The 19,311-nt window shown below is 33.4% G+C and overlaps 1 protein-coding gene across 4 annotated transcripts in view; it reads right to left on the minus strand.

The window, feature by feature from the left end:
* USP25 (ubiquitin specific peptidase 25) overlaps positions 1 to 19,311 on the minus strand; it is a 137,524-nt gene that overhangs the window by 16,751 nt on the left and 101,462 nt on the right. For 2 of the 4 annotated variants that reach the window (XM_041734849.1, XM_041734848.1), the window contains 3 exons: positions 14,382 to 14,521; positions 9,129 to 9,242; positions 7,572 to 7,667 (listed from right to left, as the gene is read on the minus strand). In XM_041734849.1, the coding sequence (XP_041590783.1) occupies positions 7,572 to 7,667; positions 9,129 to 9,242; positions 14,382 to 14,521 (350 nt within the window). The remainder of the gene's footprint in view (positions 1 to 7,571; positions 7,668 to 9,128; positions 9,243 to 14,381; positions 14,522 to 19,311) is intronic. The other 2 variants (XM_041734852.1, XM_041734850.1) reach the window with 1 other exon arrangement.

Below are 19,311 nucleotides of genomic sequence, written 5' to 3' on the forward strand. Positions count from 1 at the left end.
GGCTGCCTGTGAAGATAATTACTTAAGTTAACTACCACAGATACTACAATGAAACCACCAAACATTTATAAAATGAAATGTAATACTGGTCATTAGGTCTTTCACTAAACCTTTAACCTGGTCCTACTATCAGGGCCAAAGTTACCTATTCAGTCTTATTTCCTATGACTCTTCAAGAAAGATTCCTTCCACTTAAGTCAGGCTTGTCTTCCCACAGATGCACACGGGTCCTTGTTTCTTAAGTTCTCTAAATACACGATGTCCTTTCTTGTTTGTTCCCCATCTATTTATAGATGACCCTTTCAACAAGACTAGTTTCTCTCTCTTTTGAAGTCTTAATGCTTTTATCTCTGAAATAAGGTTAGTTGACTTCAGAGAGTATGTATGTATGAGTGTGCATATAACTATAGATATGTATAAATTAAGTATTTATAGACTATTTTTAAAAAAAACTGACAGTGTACCAAAAGATGGAAGAAAATCTACTTCAAATTCCAAATATATAGGCTATATGATTTGACCACAATACAATTCAAATAGGAATTAAAAATAAAGACAACTCGCAAACTAACCTCTTAGGAATTAGAATAATACTGTCTTATTCTTGGGCGAAAGGAATCAAAATTATATTAATATTGGGATCATAAAATACCCAAACCTATGGGACATAGCCAGACTGGTAATCAAAGGAAAATTCCAATTTAATCGGTACAGGAAAAGTACATTTTAAGACACTGGAGGGAGTGGGGGAAACGAGAGAAAATAAACTAAAGTAAGGTAGAAGAAATAAAATATGTGGCAGTTAACAGTCAAAAGCTTTTCTTTCCAAAAAGCTGGATGGAAAACCAAAGTATGGGAGAAAACTCCACCACATATAAGAAAGGTGACAATACTAAAAATATATTTTTAAAAAGCTTTAAAATTTGTTTTAAGTATACATAACTTTATGCCAATAAACTATAAATTTTTGATTAAACAGATGATCTAGGAAAATATAGACTAACAGAACTGCTTTAAAGGATAGAGAAATTACCAAGTTCTTTAAGAGACCCAGTAAAGTACAGAAGAACTGAAAAGGTTGTCCAAGATCTGTACCCAATAAAGGAATCAGGCCCATTATTTTAGAGCTGTGCTGTTACACCAAATCTTCAAGGACCAAATGATTTCTTGATCTAAACTCCTCAAAGCCTGAGAAAAGGGAAGAATCTACTGAATGACTACATAAGGCCAGCATAATATGAACACAAAATACTGACAAATATAAAATAGGAAATTATAGACCAATTTACCTATGAACACAGATGTCAACCCTGGTCTATTCTTGATAAACTGTATTGTATACTAAAAGAATATACAGAAACAGTGTTTATAATGTTTAAAAAGGGGAGAGGGTCAGTGATAAAATCTTTACGTTCTAAAGATTAAGGATTACAAAGAAATCTGTTCATATCTCAAACAGATACATTAAAATATTTCTAAATTCCAACAACAATCAGTTTAGAAGAAACTCTCAACTATGAATTTGAGAAAGTGTTTTTAAATTTGTAAAGAGAAATCTATAAATTACTACACATCATACTTGAAAATAAAATACTTGAGACACCTTCATTAAAATCAGAAAGTGGGCAAAGAAGCATATTACTAACATTATTTTAATATTTATATTCTGAAAAGTCTGGTCAACCTAATAAAAAGAAAGGAAATAAAAAGTATATTGGAAATTATCCCAATAATGAGATAATTATTGGGAATCAGGGTGCTGAAATAATGACAAGAATCAACTAAAAATTATTAGAAAATGAAGGTAATTGGGTACAATATAAATAAATAAAATTAATTAGCTTTCCCACTACCTACCCTACCAATAACTTGGTAGAAAAAGGAGAGGTAAGTGTCTCAATTCATAAAAACAAACTTTTTTTTTAATACATCTAGGAATAAATTAAGAAAGGTACAAGACCAGTAATAAAGTAAAATTATAAGACACACACTGGATTGAGGACAGTGTCCTGATATAAGCAGGTAATAAATACGTCATGATATGCTTTTCAAGAGAATGAGAAAAAATTACATGATATTCATACAATGGAATAACATGAGAATGAACTACAACTATATTCAAAATACAGCTAAAGCTCCCAAACACAAGAATTAAAAGCAGCCAGATAGAAAAAAGACCTGTAGTAAAAGATTCCAAGTGTATAAAGCATAAGAAAACTCACTTAGGTTGTTAGAGGTCCAGATAATGTCAACTTTTGGGCAGTGGAAGAATGTACTGAGCGACAGGAAGGAGAAACAAAAGGAGCTTCTGAAGTACTGCAGTGTTCCAGACCTGATGGGATTTACCGGGACATGTTCACACTGTGGTCACTCACTACACTGCACACTCGTGAGCTGTACGTTTTGGCATGTTACATGTTGTAATAAATGTACTTTTATGTCCTCTGAATAAATAAAGGGGTAATAATAATAAGCATTTCGAAAGTAAAAAAAGTGATAAAGTTATGTCAACTAGGAACAACTGTTACGACTACCAAGAAAACAGTTTCATGAATACAGAAGTGTTAGTACTTCATTAAAATCCTAAGGACAGGGATCCCTGGGTGGCTCAGTGGTTTGGTGCCTGCAGCCCAGGGTGTGATCCTGGAGACCTGGGATCAAGTCCCACATCGAGCTCCCTGCATGGAGCCTGCTTCTCCCTCTGCCTATGTCTCTGCCTTTCTTTCTTTGTATCTCTCACGAATAAATAAATAAAATCTTAAAAAAAAAAAAAATCAAGGATACTTTAATAGGTATACCCCCTCCCCCCACAACAAAAACAAACAAGAAAACCCACAAAAATATTTTAATGTCTTCAAAAAAAGTGAAAAAAAAAGTATACAAATCCCATGATCACAATTATGAAATGACCCTCCCACCGCCACCGCCGTACATACACACACAAGCAGCAAGTACTTTGTGAGCACCTTCCTTGTGGCTTTTAGATTTGCTCATCATAGCAGTCTTGTACTGCCGTTCAGATTTTCATCTGTATATGACAAACACTTCTTTCTTTAAACCACTATAATTTGGGGATTTTCTGTTAACAGTGGAAACTAAACATAACATAATCAATTGGGCAAAGAACCCAGGTAAGCATCTTTACTTCTTCCAGCTCAGCCTGCCTACTAACTCCCATACTATGTGTTTACAGGGAACAGATCCCATGCGGGAGAGCCGGCTTACTACAGTGTCTGTAACTGCCTTGTGACTCTTCCTAATTAAGAGGCAAAACCTCAGCCAGCCCACTTACCCAGATATAAGTTTCATTCTCCAACTTACCTTTTTATCAGTAGAAAACAACATTTCATCACATGGTTTACCACTGACAAACATATATTAACACTTTAAAACTGATCTGACCAAAATACATAAGGAAGTCCATTTTTAGAAAAAGGCAGAGTTGAAAAATATCTCACATAACCAAAAAGCTAATATAAAATAGACTCAATAAAGATGTTTTTGGTAATGCAACAGAAGGCAAATATAGCTATATTACCATACTATACTATAATTATATGTAATTATGTATAATAAACTAAGCATTACAAAATAAAATTAAGAATATAGTATATCTCATTTACGGAAACAGTAAGACAGAAGCAGCCATCATATGTTAGTTACTGTGCTACATATATATTTTGTGAATTAATACTGAATCCTGATATTGATTTGAATCAATTGCCAAGAAAACAGAACATGTTTAAATAGGCCAATCACTATAGAAGAAACCAAAAAATTATCATAATATCTACAAGCAAAAAAGGGGCTAGGCTCATCTGGTTTTATAAGTTCTAACTTTACTCTTATGGAATAGATAATTCCTATGTAAACCACACCAGAGTATAAGAAAAACAAAAAAAGCTTTCAAATTCATTTACTAAAGCTAATATAAGCATAAAATCAATCTTGATCAAGACAGCACAAAAAAGAAAAATACAATAAAATTTATTAATAGAGAATGTAGAAAACCCAAACAAAATGCTACTGAGTTACTATAGTGTGTACATTGAATCCATAAAAATAAAAATTTACTAAGAAAAGTGCTTTAAGAAACTGAAAAAAACTTGTAATACTTTGGGTCAAAGAAGACTTTTGTATGGCAATGAAACTCCAGAATACAGAAAGGAGTAGAAAGATTTGAAAGCACAGGGTTTTAAAACTTCTTTATGAAAAAAGATACCATAAACTAACTCAAATAGAAATGACAGCCTGGGTAAACATAGTATATATGTCCATAAAGAGGATAATATATAATAAATGAAAATAGGTATCTAAACCTTAGAATTCTAAATGCAGGTAGAAAAGATAATATGGTAAATATAGTGCCTTCACTTTAAGAATGCCCACAATATATTTCTGAGTGATGTTAAGTTACAAAATAATATGAGTAAAATTTAAAAATGAAAAAAAAATTCCCTATATATGCATGTTTGTATAAACAAAAGGAAAAAAATCAGAAAGGTTATACACAGTGTTAACCTTGGTTACATAGGGCAGTGGCAGAGACTGCCATTACTAGTTTTATTTTAGACATCTATATATTAGTGAATGACTGACTGCATTGCATACATGTTACTTTAGTTATTTACATGACAAATTTTCTAAAATTATATATTATCAGCTAGAATTTTCCAAATGCTAATCATTTACCTATACTAAAAACTACACGTTAATCATAAATAACTGATAATATTTACATAAGATTATATATGTGTGTTTGTGTGCATATATCTCAATTACAGATAGGTGAAAATAAATATACAGGGATATAAACATGGCAGATTTGCTGCTGCCTCAAAATCAGATGGTAAACTGAAAAAGGGAAATATAGAAAATACATAAAGGACAAGACACAAAGGGCATCCCCAGGTAATGGTGAATAAAGATCCCAAGATATTAGTTATACACTGGAGGTAAAAGAAAATCAATGTAGACTGAAGCAGGTTACAAAGCTCTCAAATAGACTTCCTCTGGAATAGACTTATAGAAGACGTCTATTCCAGAAGAAGTCTATTCCACGAAATCTATTCCAAAATAAATTTCTCCAAGAACATTAAATTGACAGCAGAATATGAGGAGATTTAAACAGCTGGCAGAGAGTTTAGAAGTGCATCAGTAATCATATAGAAAACTAAGCAAACCAAAAAATAAAACAACTCCAAGGGAAATGAAAGCTGGGGGGGGGGGGAGTCAAAATAATAATGTTTATGACTCAGATCAATTCTGAGTAGAATACATAGAAATAACAATACAAACTGAGAATTCTGATTTAATCCAAATGTCAAAATTTTAGACACACTTGTGTGTGTGTGTGTGTGTGTGTAGATGGAACAGTGGGAACTGTTGGTGGGGAGCGGAGACAGGAGAACGAGAGCCTATTGTTCATATCCCCCAGTAGGGAATTCAACAGGAAATGTGTAAGCTAAAAATCACAAAAACTCAAGCACTGTGTTCACTGAAAGATATGGAATTCATGCCAAAACGATTAGATAAAATAACTGGAAGCTGTTACCGCAGCAGGGGTGGGAGTGGGGTGCATTGTTGTTTGCAGTATATATAATTAGCTGGCTCTTTAAAATATATACAGGCATTAATCTAAAAAGTGGTATTTCCAATTCAACATAAAGATATCCAATTTGACCAAAAAATGACAATGTCACTCTAAATGACAGACAACTTTTCCAAGAGAAATAGATGAAAATTGTATAAGATATACACTCAGTGTATTTTAAGAAAAGAAAATGTAGACCACCTGGAAATAAGGTGAATTTTAAAGTTTTGTTTTGTTTTTCCAATAACAGCAGTTTTTCAACCATTCTTACTAAATAGGGCAATCAACTCATCCTGGGATCAGTTTGCCAAAACTTTGGCAGTTCAGCATTTAAAATCCTGTATTTCAGAAAACTCCTCAGTCCTGGACACACACCAAGATGGCGGGTCACTCTGATTCTAACAAGGTCAAAAGTGCTGATTAATATAAGGCTACTATGCACAAAGCCCTTTCTTGTACTATAGAATGAAAGAAATGGTGAATATAAATAGCTTTTTGAAGACTGAATTGGATGGGGGCAGAGCATAGAGAATTAAGGGAAAATTTTAGATTTTTAAGGTCAAAAGAGAACATATAGCTTATTGTAGTAAACTATACCTCAATAAAGTCTTTTTGTTTTTTTAGAAAATAACTTTTTTAATAGTGCAAGAAGTGAAAACAACTTGAAGTTTTTGGTAAATCAAAATAAGACAAAACATACAGTGTTTCGCCCTTCAAAAATATAAAACCAATAATATTCTAAGTAAAACACTGTAAAGATCTGGTACTAAATGATGTGGAGAACAAAGGCAAAAGAAAAAAAAACCACTAAATTTCCTTACAACTTCTAGCCCACTGACAAGCCCTTGAAATAGGTAGAGTGACCTTCCTCTAGGAACTCAACTGCCTTGATGTTAATACTTTGCTAAGGGCAAAGGCAACCTTATCTTAACATTAGCCTGACTGACGTCCAGGATCCTGTAAGTCTCCTTTAATATACAAAGATTCCTTTGGAAACTTCTTTTATCTCTACCTGCCCCCACCAAGCTATATGTTAGCAATCCCCCCACCAACCATATAACCCACTGATATATGTCTGAAAGGTCTCATGACTAAGGTTTTACTAGATGGTAATAAATGACCTTTTCCTAACAGCTACCCTCAAGGTCCTGGAAACCTTGCTTCTAAATTCCTTAGAATCTACACTGTCCCTAATGCCCTCCCAACTTGAAGTGTATAATCAGCCACCCCTCAAAGCTCCAGTGCAGCTCTTTCTGCCCACAGGTCTAGTCCCCATGCTTTAATATAGACCCCTTTCTAAAACCTCTTTTCTGTACCAAAGGTGTCTCATGAATTCTTTCTTAACCATTTGTTTCAGAACCCCAACATTTCCACATCATTAGAAGGAAAAAAGATTTGGTTATGGAATAAGGCAACTGCTTGATGGTCTCACATTTCTCGAAATGACCAGGATACTAAAAATTAATTTGGAGAAAATGTAAGAGAATAAGAAACATAAAAATAAATGAACAAATCATATTTGAAACAACCAAGTGAAGAAAGCAGTTTAGAATCAAATGACAGTGAAATTTAAAAAAATATATATTGTAATGTTGACTAATAGTGTTACCAATGAGAAGAAAATAAACTATACCAGAAGCAATTACTCAGTTCCTACTTTTGCTCATCAATACCTTTTATTCTCTTCAAATAAAAACACAAATCAAATTTCTGCTATCAACCCAGAGGTACACTATTAGAGTAACTCCAGTAAAATGTTTGTTTTTGGTTGAATTATCTGGGTTACCAAAAAAAAAAAAAAAAAAAACAATCACTCTTAGATTCTTGCATAAAAGAAACCCTCAGAACATCAGGTGGCTGTGTCTAAGATAGAAAAAGAGAAATTATACAGGAAACCAAATTTAATTCAAGGAAATAAAATATTTTAAGAAGTTCATTTTAAAAACATTAAAACATTAAATGAGAATATTAATTGTACCTTAAAGAACCCTGCTTCAGGGCCACACCTGTCATATACATTCCTGGATTTACCTATCGCCATGATAATACCTTGCATGTTCGGTGTCATCATGATCTGCCACAAGGAATTATAAGTAAGAGTTTTTGAAAGGTTAACATAAAAAGATATATCGAAAACCAAAATAGTTTCTTGACATGCAAGTTAAAAGTCTTTTGCTTTCCACTACTTATAAATCATCCATTGTATATTTTACAGCTAATACGATCCAGTATGCCATCATCCATACAGGGCCACAGCTAGCTCCATATGGTGCCTTTGTGCAAATTGCAAAAAGGCATCCTATCTGAACCAAAGAATTCTAAAAAGGCACTTCCTTCTTGACAAATTAGAGAGTAGTGCTGAAAACCACTGAGAACTAGCAACACTCTTTTTGTTTAAAAAAAAAAAAAAGTGCCTCTTCTTTAAGGTTTGAGAAGCTCAGCATGAGCTCAATTTCAGCTCCACTTTGGCCTGTTGGCTGGGCACCATCACCAGTGATGAGCTGCAGCCCTGTATCCATATGACTTAAAAGTTCCCGGGTACATGCACTGTTAAACTGTCACTCCAATCAATTACAAAAACAAAACAAAATGCATCTGCCAAAAGCATAAGCATTTGCACTAAAGATAATGTTAAATGATTAATCACAATTCTGTATTTTAAAATGCCAGAAGGTTTACCCTAAAACAGGTAACTCAGGTGCTTGGTCAATAAGTTAACATTTTCATTAAAAAACATGCCAGTTTCCATAATTTCCAGGCAGCAACATGATAATAAAATAGTTAACTGGAACACACTGCTATTAAGTATTAAATAGTTAAATATGTCTGTTTTTGTAATAGCTTATCATTCTTAGCTGTTCACGTTTTAAAATATTTGTAAAATGTAACAGCTCAAAGCACTATGAAGCTAGTGTATTAGAGCAATCAAGAGATTGCATCCATCATCTCTGATGTTCTGAACCTATAACCCATTTTTTGATTATACGCTGAGAGTCACAATACATCTAACATCTGCTTCAGAAAATCCACCTGACCAGTTCCTATCTCATATAAACCAGCTTCTTATTCTCCTAATAGCCCATATTTTCTTACAGTGGCACAATAATATTAATGTTTTTGTGACACTTTTGGTTTTGGTGATTAACTCTTATATAATCTCTTGATTGTAATTTTGGAGGAAGTCTCTGGGTTACTATTCAGAAACAGCTTTACTGGTCCTTCCTTCACATATAAAAAAGATAAAATTTAAGAGTCTATCAACCTGAGAATAAACTGATCATATGTCTACATAAAAGAATTCACTCCAGGAACATAAAATTATTCTTTTGACAAATTCCATAAGCTTTCTACTTAAATTTTCATTTGAAATTCAAAATTCTGTTAGCAGTTGGTAAGGTAATTTCAGACCATGGGTGCCCAAGCTGTATGTTATGCAGCAATACACATAAATGTGAAGGTGCAAGCATGCCCAAAGTACGTGTATTAAATAGCCAAAGTTAAGTAGGAATAGTGCAGAGGTCTACAACAAAGGTACCTCGTCATCATAACCCCCCTCCTTTGACTCAATCATGAATTTCCCTACATGAGGAATCGCCACCTCTACAACTTGCTGGTTAGAAGGTGGTTGGCTTGTGGTATTTTCAGGTTTCTGCAGAAAAAGATTATTGGTATGAACATTAGAAAAGAGAACAATGCAAATACCAAGTATAAAGGGCAGAGATTCCTGAGTCTAAAAAATATCTGCATTTGCTTAGTATTAAATTAAACCACCTACAACCAACATTAGAAGTGAATGCATGGTTAAGTAATACACAAAGTCTAACTTTCCTTTTATGTTTTAACTACTTAATCAAGGTTTTTTTTTCCCTCCATAAAGCATTTTGGACCTAAATCTTTAAAAATAATAAATACTGGAGTTGCATTTTCTACTGCTGTCTATATGTTATAGATGAGGTTTTCGTTTAATTCTAATAATTCCATAAATCCTACCTTGATAACTCCCCTCAAAATAAGACATGAGAGTTTGTAAGTTTTTTCTTTCTTATAGTTTTACCTTTCCATCCTTTCTAATAATCAATTGTATATCCAATTTATATTCATACTCTATTGTATTTAACTCACTCTACAGCCTCTGAGAGTCTTGTGTGATGTATTTATAGAGAAGTGTCTGATGAATTCTTGCTTCTGAAAAACATGCTGGAAAGTGACATCCATTTTTAACAACTCAATCAGATTTCTTTCTTTTTACTCTTTTCTTTAGTGACAAATTCTATAAATTTCCCTAAATTCATACTAACAGAGTAGAAGTCAGTGTGAAATCCAGAGAAGTCACTCAACTATACTAATGAAGTTCATTCAAAATAGTGTTCAGATTTCACAAAGGTCTTATTTTACTGGATAAATTTATAATTAGCATATTCACTATTTACCTATGAACAAATTTCACAAGTACATAAGGTGCTTAAAAGGAACTTGCTTAAGTAATTTCCATTTGCAGCCTTAGGTTTCTAAAGCAAAAGACAAACTTTAGTTTTGATATAAATAAGATGAAAGCAATTAAAGTGGTTTTATTTCAATTTGAAATATAATTCTAGAGATGAGCACATTTCATGACTTTCCAGAAGTACATATGCAAAAAAGAGTTTCAACAATAAAACAAAACTAATTGCCAAGACTGACACTGTCCTTTTTAAAAGAAATGCTACTTTTAAACATATTTAGAAAAGGTTTCCTTATTTTGAGTTCTCAACTTTTCAGGAAAAAAACCAACCTGCAAGGTTGTTGTGATCATGAGAGATAACATTCTGTTAATTTAATACCTCTTATCTGATAGTTATTCTATAATGACAACTATATTATACGTTCTATAATGACAATAATATTATAATAATACTATTACGCTATTTTAATCTGCTTGTATTTGAATAACTATACTATATATATAATATATATATTGCATTTTGAACATAATAACTATTATACTATATATAGTATAATATTACTATAATACATACCTAGAGAGATATACTTATTAACCCATGACATTTAATTAATAATTTTTAATCCTTTTAGCATATGAAAGAATAATTGTGCTAGGTCTCAATCCAAAGGAGTGAAATTTGAGCAGGTAAATTAGGAGATCTATCTAGACTCTGTAGTGAAACACTTCTCACAATCAAATCAATCTAAAATAATATTATCTTAAAAAGAGAGAATATAAATTTAAAGCAAGTAGCAACTGGGAAACATAAAATACTGATCCTTACAAAACAATATATTGCCTTTGAAAAAAAGATGCACTTAGGAAAAAATGCTTTATAAACATTTTCAGATACCACAGAAGAGTTTCAACAGCGTAATACTGACAAGTTATATGACGCAAGTTGAAAAATCAAATAAACTTTTGGTGAGCATAATAACTCTGAAGTATCACTCATCAAGTTTACATATCCAAAAGTACTATAAAAATTTTCCACATAAAGAATTTTAGGGCTCATTAAAGTACAAGTGTATTTATCTTTTTTCTAGTATTGACAGGCCCTATATAAATACCTTAGCAATAGCTAAACTTAAAAGGAGTTAATAAGTGCTTCAGTTAATAAAAGTTCCCAAATAATTGAAATACAAAGATTTTTTTTAATTCTCTAAACTCTCTTAAGTGGATTGTTTTAAAAAAGTGATTTCTCATGTAACGGCTATTAGAAAGCTATAAATACCTTAGCAATAGCTAAACTTAGAAGGAGTTAATAAGTGCTTCAGTTAATAAAAGTTCCCAAATAATTGAAATACAAAGATTTTTATTAATTCTCTAAACTCTCTTAAGTGGATTGTTTTAAAAAGTGATTTCTCATGTAACGGCTATTAGAAAGCTATGTAACTACAACCACCTTGACCCCCTTAATATGCTCCTTATCTTTTAACCCAGTAAAATTTAACTACAGAGAATCTATTCTAAAGATAGAAATGAAAATTTCTCCATATTTCAATTCATAACAGCCTAGTTATAATAATGTAAAAGCAAATATACAGTGGGGGAATGGTTACATAAGTAAGTCTTTAATCACTCAATGGAATAATACTCAACCATTAAATGTGTTTCACAGAGAATTTTTAACATGGGGAAATGGTTATGTTATAATGTTAAACGGTTACAACAAGAAAAGGCAATATATAAGCAAAACTGTATATGCAGTAGTACCTCAGCTAGAAAAACAGATCCCAAACCTGTACATAAAAATAAGAATGGGAAAAAAAAATAACAACATATTAAGTGATTGGAGCTTTAAGAAGTGGGGTTACACATGCTTCTTTCTTGAAGTATACTTTTCATATTTTTCAAATTTGAAAATATTTCATTTAAAATTAAAGACATTCTTCTAAACCATAAGTTGTATAAACATTTAGAGAGTATCTCTCTATAGGGATTTCTTTTTATTTTTTTAGATTTTATTTATTTATTCATGAGAGAGACAGACAGAGAGGCACAGACACAAGTAGAGGGAGAAGCAGGCTCCATGTAGGGAGCCCGATGTGGGACTCGATCTCAGGACCCCCGGATCACGCCCTGAGTTAAAGGCAGATGCTTAACCGCTGATCTACGCAGGCTTCCCTCGAGGAATTTCTTAAACTCAGGTTGGAATTTAGTATATTGTATGTTTGTGAAATGGTTTGTATTAAAGTAACAAAAAGAAACGGCAAATTAGTACCTTATGCTACATGCTAGGTGCCTTCAAAAAATAATCTCACAATCAACTCCATTGTATGTAAAAGCAAACTAGGTTTAGAAAAATTAAGCACCTTATTCATGTTTGTGTAACTAGTGAGAAGTAACACCAAAATTTGAAAACCCAAGACTATCTAATCCCAAAATTTCAACACTCTTTTCATGTATGCAATTTTAGTTTCTAAGGTATACCTTTTAAGGGAGAAAAACCAATTATGTGGTTATTATGATCCTAAGCAACTAATCATGAGACTAAGAGGCTGCTTCAGACAGCCATGATTAACATATTCTTAGATATGTTGTAGGATTTATACAAACAACTCTGGCTATTGGTGCTACTCCACAAGATACGCCAAATGGAAAAATATTTATGCTAGGTGTCTATCATAATCTCTCAATGCCATCCTCCTTTCTCAAGAAAAAGTGAAGCAGTAGATTGTAGGCTTATAAGATATAATTTTATATATACATAGATTATGTATTATTATTATATTGATATATTTAAATGTTGGTTTCTGCAAATTTAGGTTATACATGATTAACCAAACTAAAAAAAGAAAATCATGTTTCTAATATTAATATCTTTGGCTCTCTGATTAGTTAAAAGGACATATTTCTTAACCATAAGGTAGGCTTTAACAAATAAAATTCCTAATTAGCAAAGGGCCAAGCAAACTACATTTTTAGATCATGCAAAAATATTTCTCCTTTGTATCTACTTCTCCACTCTTTCTACCACCTTAGGTTTTCCTCTTGTATCATAACCCAAGAAGTTAGATATCAGAGATCCATTACAAGAAACATATTCTAAGATTGCTTTAGAGTTAGCAGAGGTTCATCTCAAGCTCATTTAGAGTCTCCAGGGCATTTGCAAAACACTGGAATAAAAAAATACACTTATTTTAAAACATTTTTTTGTAGTAAAATGATATAATTAAATTTTTTCACACAGTAAGTGAAATAAAAAAGCAATTTCTGATTATTCATCAAAACAGAATACCTCATTAATTGAACATTTTGGTTAATCAAGGTCCTATCATATTAAAGACAGACCTCACTGAAAATTAGCAGGTTATTGTTGAGACTAAGTTCACTAAGCAGAAAACTTTGTTGAAAAATTGTATGTCCTGTTCCTTTTAGTTTTCTAGGAGGGTAATCTTCAAATACCAAAATTAGTTATCGAGAAACCTGTATTATAGATGCTTGTGCTAATAAAAAGGGACTACAGCAACTGAATGTTTTTTGTAGTAGGAAATTCTTAAAATAACATCTCTCAGAAGGCCATATTCACTGAAAACATAGTACCAATGTACACAATTTATTGCTATAAAATGACACAATCGAGAGCTACAACACAGGAGGGTTATTAATGACAATTCTGTTTAGACACTGTACTGAAATATGTATAAACCACTTTGCAAGATCACATTTACTCTCAAACCTAGAATTTCTAGTATTTTGTTACTAAACATATTCTATGAACAATGAAAACTATTACCTTATATTCAATGTAATAAGACTAAAGATGGAGTGAAAGAGAAATAATGCTAAATTTTATACTTCTTTTTTAAAATTCCAAATCAAATGATCAATTTAGTCTAGGAGTATGATTTTTCAAAATTCTCTAGCAGGAAGACAGAAAGTTATTTTTAAAAAGAAGCATTTAAGGGCACTTGCGTGGCTCAGTCAGTTAAGTGGCCAGCTCTTGATTTCGGCTCAGGTCATGATGCTAGGACCCTGGGATTGAGTCGTAAATCAGGCTCCCCACTCAGAGGGGAGTCTTCTTGAGGATTTTCTTTTTCCCTCTGCCCCCGCTCACTGCTTGGGTGTGCATGCTCTCTCTCAAAATAAATAAATAAATCTTAAAAAAAAAAAAGGCATTAAAAAAATTACATCTGGGGAAGCTACCGCCTGGGCGTTAGGGTTACAGTCCTTGTTCAAGTTAATGGTAGAGTTGTCTCTTGGCCCAGTCTCTCGTGACTCCTATGCAGGGTGCTCTCCATTACACTGCTAGAAATGTCATGAAGATGTCTATGTTCAGAGAGTTAAAAGAGAAGTTCTTACCGACTGCAAAACTGTTTCAGGACTTTTATCTTCATGTTCATGTGATGCCTTGGTAATTATTCGAATAGTTTCTTCTTTCAAGTGCTTTGAGAAATCACTTCTTGATGGCTGCTCTAGATATTCTGGTTCTCCTGCTTGTGCTTCATAAGAAAAGAATCAGTTGCATATGTAATATAAATCACAGAGAGTTATCCTAAGATGAATCTGTTATTTATTTCTAATTCAAAGTTATATAGTAATCAATTTTACTTGTATTTAATATACCACTCAACAGATAGCACCTACTCCAGAATTTAACCCCACCCGCCTCCCCCAGGTTGAACTCAGGTTCAAGAGTAGTCTATTTCTGAAGAAAATATTCATTGTCTCATAGTCTATGGTTAGAAATTCATAGCAAATTTTTCTGTCATGATAAATACCAAAATTTCATTTTGGAAAATCATCAGCATTCTACCAAAAAAGAAAAAAAAAAGTATGTAGTTTGTATAACGTTCCTGGTCTGAGTTTCTACAGAGAACACAGTAGCTATTTCTCCAGCCACAAAATCCTTTTTCACACCTCTCTGACAAAACCTAAACCTTGAATGAACCCAACCTTCTATCTTTTCTGAACCTGCCCAGTAACTGAGTGTTAGAGGAAAAACAATTACAACCTGGCAAACCAAAACTAATATAAATTCAAGACTGCAAATACCATCATTGTAAAGAACTCTCAAAGTTTTATCTATCATCTAGGCTCTAAGCTCCAGACCTATTGATGCAACAATATACTCTGAATGTCCCACTAGGTTCTTTACAGACAACCTCAAATGCTTTATAAAAGAGGGCCTCTGCCTCTCTCCAACATAATTTTGTATTCTTTGCTCTATACCCTCCTTTGTCAGGTTATCTAATATATCAAAAAAGAGGTTTTTCCTTTGAACCTTTAAATCTTTCCATATTTTCTTCCCTCTGCCTATACATCCAATCGACTTTCACTCTCCCATCTTCGAACTTCTATGTATTTTTGTTTAAATACCACTTCCTTATGAAAGTATTCCTCATTACATCAACTTTAGAATAGGGTTTATCAGCTTCTAGTACTACTGAAATTTTGGTTCATTTTGATTCTTTGGTATGGATAGGTCCTGAGCACCCAGCATCTACCCACTAGATGCGAGTGGTACTATCCCTCCAGGTGTAATAACCAGAAATGTCTTCAATTTATCCAATATCCCCTGGGAGGGGCAAAATTACTCTCAAATGAGAACCACTGCTCTACAGTAACTTATTCTTTCTTTTAGCACTTTTCCACAATTATGATTTAATTACTATTGTATTTAAGCCCATATCCCCTGCTAGACTCTAAGAATCTCAAGAGTAGGGATGCTATCTCCTTTTTGTATTGCTATTTCTTCAATGCCTAGCATACAATAAGCACACAAAAACTTAATGGAACAAATGAATTAGTAAGTAATGGATTTAAGGAACAAGAAAGTACACTAAAATGTTCTACAATATTACTGGGACTGGTTTAGTGAGCCCTTCCTCAACCAACTGATGGGACAGAACAGGACTACTGCCATCCTTTCTAATATTTGATTTAAAAAAAAAACCTCTCAAAATGAAATATTCAAAAAGAAATGCTCTAACTTCAACATATACGCATGGTAATCCATCTATCCAATAAATTTTAATTAAGTATTTAGTAACTATGTGCCAGGCACTAGGCTAGATACTGGGACTCTCAGTGTGAACAAAGCAGCCTTGCTCCAGTAAGTTTAGAGTCAACTATGGAGAATGTCATTAATCAAAGAATCACATTCATGAGTTATGACAACATTCTAATAATACATGCTAGAAATGAAATAGGGGAGGGATAACTTAGATTATGGAATATGATTTTTTAGCTGAAGGATGATGGGTTATTTCATTCCTTGATGGAAGGATGATCTGAAAGAAAGCCAGTGTGGTTGAACTACAGTGTAAGGAGAGAGGTATAGCAAGAGATGACAGGGGCAAAGTCATAAGGGCCTTTGAGTCTATTAAAAGTTTTGAGGATAAAAGGAAGTGAATAAATGTTTTAAATACAATGGCAATGTGGCAAGTTTAAAAAAAAATATTCTGACTACATAAAATGTGAAGAATGGATTAGAGGAAAGTAAAACTAGAAGTCAGTGAAAGTACTAGAAGGTACCAGAGCAATATAAGCAGAGGTGGTGGTGCTTTTGGACAACAGAGGCAGCAACAGAGGTAAAGGGAATTGGTAAAACAGAAGATGTATTTTGGACACAAAAGTTTGGAGCTGATGTGAAGAGGATTCTAAGTTTTTGGCACGAGTAACTAGGATGATGGAAGTAAAATATGCTAAGACAAGGAAGACTAGAGGAAGGATACTGACAATGTGTATGACAGGAAGGAAGTTTAAAGAAGTCAAATGCTCTCATTTCTGTATTTCTTGACTTTGCACTGCAATGTTCTTTCAGTGCCCTGAATGATGGATTGTTATAGAAAATTTCAGACTACACCTCTAGCTGGTATTAGGACATGAACTTAATAAATGAGGGCCAAGAAATCCATCCAGTCTGACACTGGTCTAACACACTGAAACATGGACAGCCTATGTAAAATAAGTCCTTAGGAACAAAAATAAATTTATCTGATCAACACAAATATATCTTAGGTCCCCAGGGTCAAGATTCCTTTCCACACAGGGATTTGAGTCCAAAAAACCTTATTAGTAATGTTGAATGATCCTGCCTAGTTGTCATACAGAACTATTTCCTCTAGAGTGTTTCTTGTGTATGTAATGATCCAGGGAAGTTATTTGAGTGGTGCTGTAGTCACAGCAGGTGAACCTACAAGGATGTTCTTTAAAAAAAAAAAAAAAAAAAAAAAAGATTTATTTGTTCATGAGAGACACAGAGAGAGAGGCAGAGACACAGGAAGAGGGAGAAGTAGGTTCCCCGCGGGAAGGCCAATGTGGGACTAGATCCCACACCCTGGGATCACACCCTGAGCCAAAGGCAGATGCCCAAACGCTAAACTACCCAGGCATCCCTACAAGGATGTTCTTAAGTGAATGAATTTTATGTCAATTTTCCTCACTGCTAATATCTAGCACAATTCTATAAGTGGCATAGGCTCAATAAACATGCCGGATGAAGTCTGGGTTTTTGTTTCCAAACTCCTGAATGTTAAATCCTTTTAGGATTTATATATATGTAAATATATGCTCCATTACAATGGAGCGTATATTTGGGATATTTGGAATATTAGGAAGTTCTTAAAGAATGGGCAAAATTTCAAGAATACTGATTGTCAAAGGACATTTTTTAAATGAATCATAACTTTATAAGAAATGCCGTAATCATATAAAAGTTCCCCAAAAGCAAGAGTAATGGGGAATAATATGGTTTATATGAAACAAAGTATTTTTGGAGGAATTACAAGGCAGTCAGATGATAATACATGGCCCTCATGCAAAAGGGTTTTGGCTTCATTTTATCATACTAGAAGGGTAAAAACATATTTATTTACTGGAACAAATAACTGAGGAAAAGAAGAAGTTCTTTCACTACCCAGAAAAAAAAAATATATAAAAATACTAATATTTTTAGTATTATATATTTCCAGACTATACCTACCTACATTTTATAAACAAAAAGAATTATTCTGAATGTACTGTTTTTAATATAACAAACATTTTTTTGCATGTCAATATAATTTTTACCAGTTATATGGTGTTCTGGATGGAGGGCTCATACAACTCACACTCTACCTATTGCACACGTAAGCAATTTCCATTTCTTTGTTAAAAACAACAGCACAAAGAGTTGCCTTTGTATGTACGTAAATACATACAATTATTTTAGTTCATCCAGTAACCCTATAGAAGCTTCATCACTGCTGGCCTATATAAATAGGAACGCAATTAATAGAGACCATGATATTTTCTTTATCTGTGTTCTGACACTTTATATACTAATTGATCCCTCAACTTAATATATATTATTCAGCTGATATATATGTATTCAATTTGGAATACAGCTGGTGATTACCAAGTCTCTATGGAGGTATATAATATCCCTCTATCTAAAATATCCCTTACATCATTTATATGTCCTATGGGTACTTCTCTGAGCTTTGTAAATGGTTATCCTCCACATAAGAGATTTCCCAGCTATGCTCTATGTTCAAAATGTAGGGGTTTCATTTACTTACTTGGCTGTTAAAGACGACCCAACATTCTATGAGTACTCTGAGCCTGCTCCTTTGGTCCACCTTCACATTGAGTAAGAGACTGGGATGCCTTGGGAGTGTTCTACTTATGTATATTTCCTGGTTCTGCTCTTCAACATTTTAAGAGAGTTAACTAAATAACCAACTGACTTTCTCTTATGGCATAGGGATCTGCTCTTTTTCTTTTTTTTTTTTTAAAGATTTTATTTATTTATTCATGAGAGACTGAGAGACACAGAGACAGAGAGAGAGGCAGAGACACAGGCAGAGGGAGAAGCAGGCTCTATGCAGGGAGCCTGACGTGGGACTCAATCCCAGGTCTCCAGGATCACACCCTGGGCCAAAGGCGGTGCTAAACCGCTGAGCCACCTGAGCTGCCCAAGGATCTGCTCTTAAATCAATTATTTAAAAAAAAAGGGGGGGAGGGGGAGTAACACCTCCTATCTTTCAGAAGTACTTAATACCTTGACTTAGTGATGAGTCTTACTTATTACAATCACATTGAGAATATTTAAAGAGTATTACCTCAAAGATATGCAGACCATTCATTTCTAGAAATGTATTTAAAATTAATGATTCCCCAAAAGCAGCCTATAAAGCCATGATAGGCTAGCTGCATAGAATCCCAAGAGAAATTTTTAAGACTTCAAATTCCTGGGTGCTACTACAAACAGAATCATGGGAACTCAGGGGTAGAGGCTTAGGAACCA

The sequence above is a fragment of the Vulpes lagopus genome, chromosome 20 (genome assembly GCF_018345385.1).
Source record: "Vulpes lagopus strain Blue_001 chromosome 20, ASM1834538v1, whole genome shotgun sequence".
Lineage (NCBI taxonomy): Eukaryota > Metazoa > Chordata > Mammalia > Carnivora > Canidae > Vulpes > Vulpes lagopus.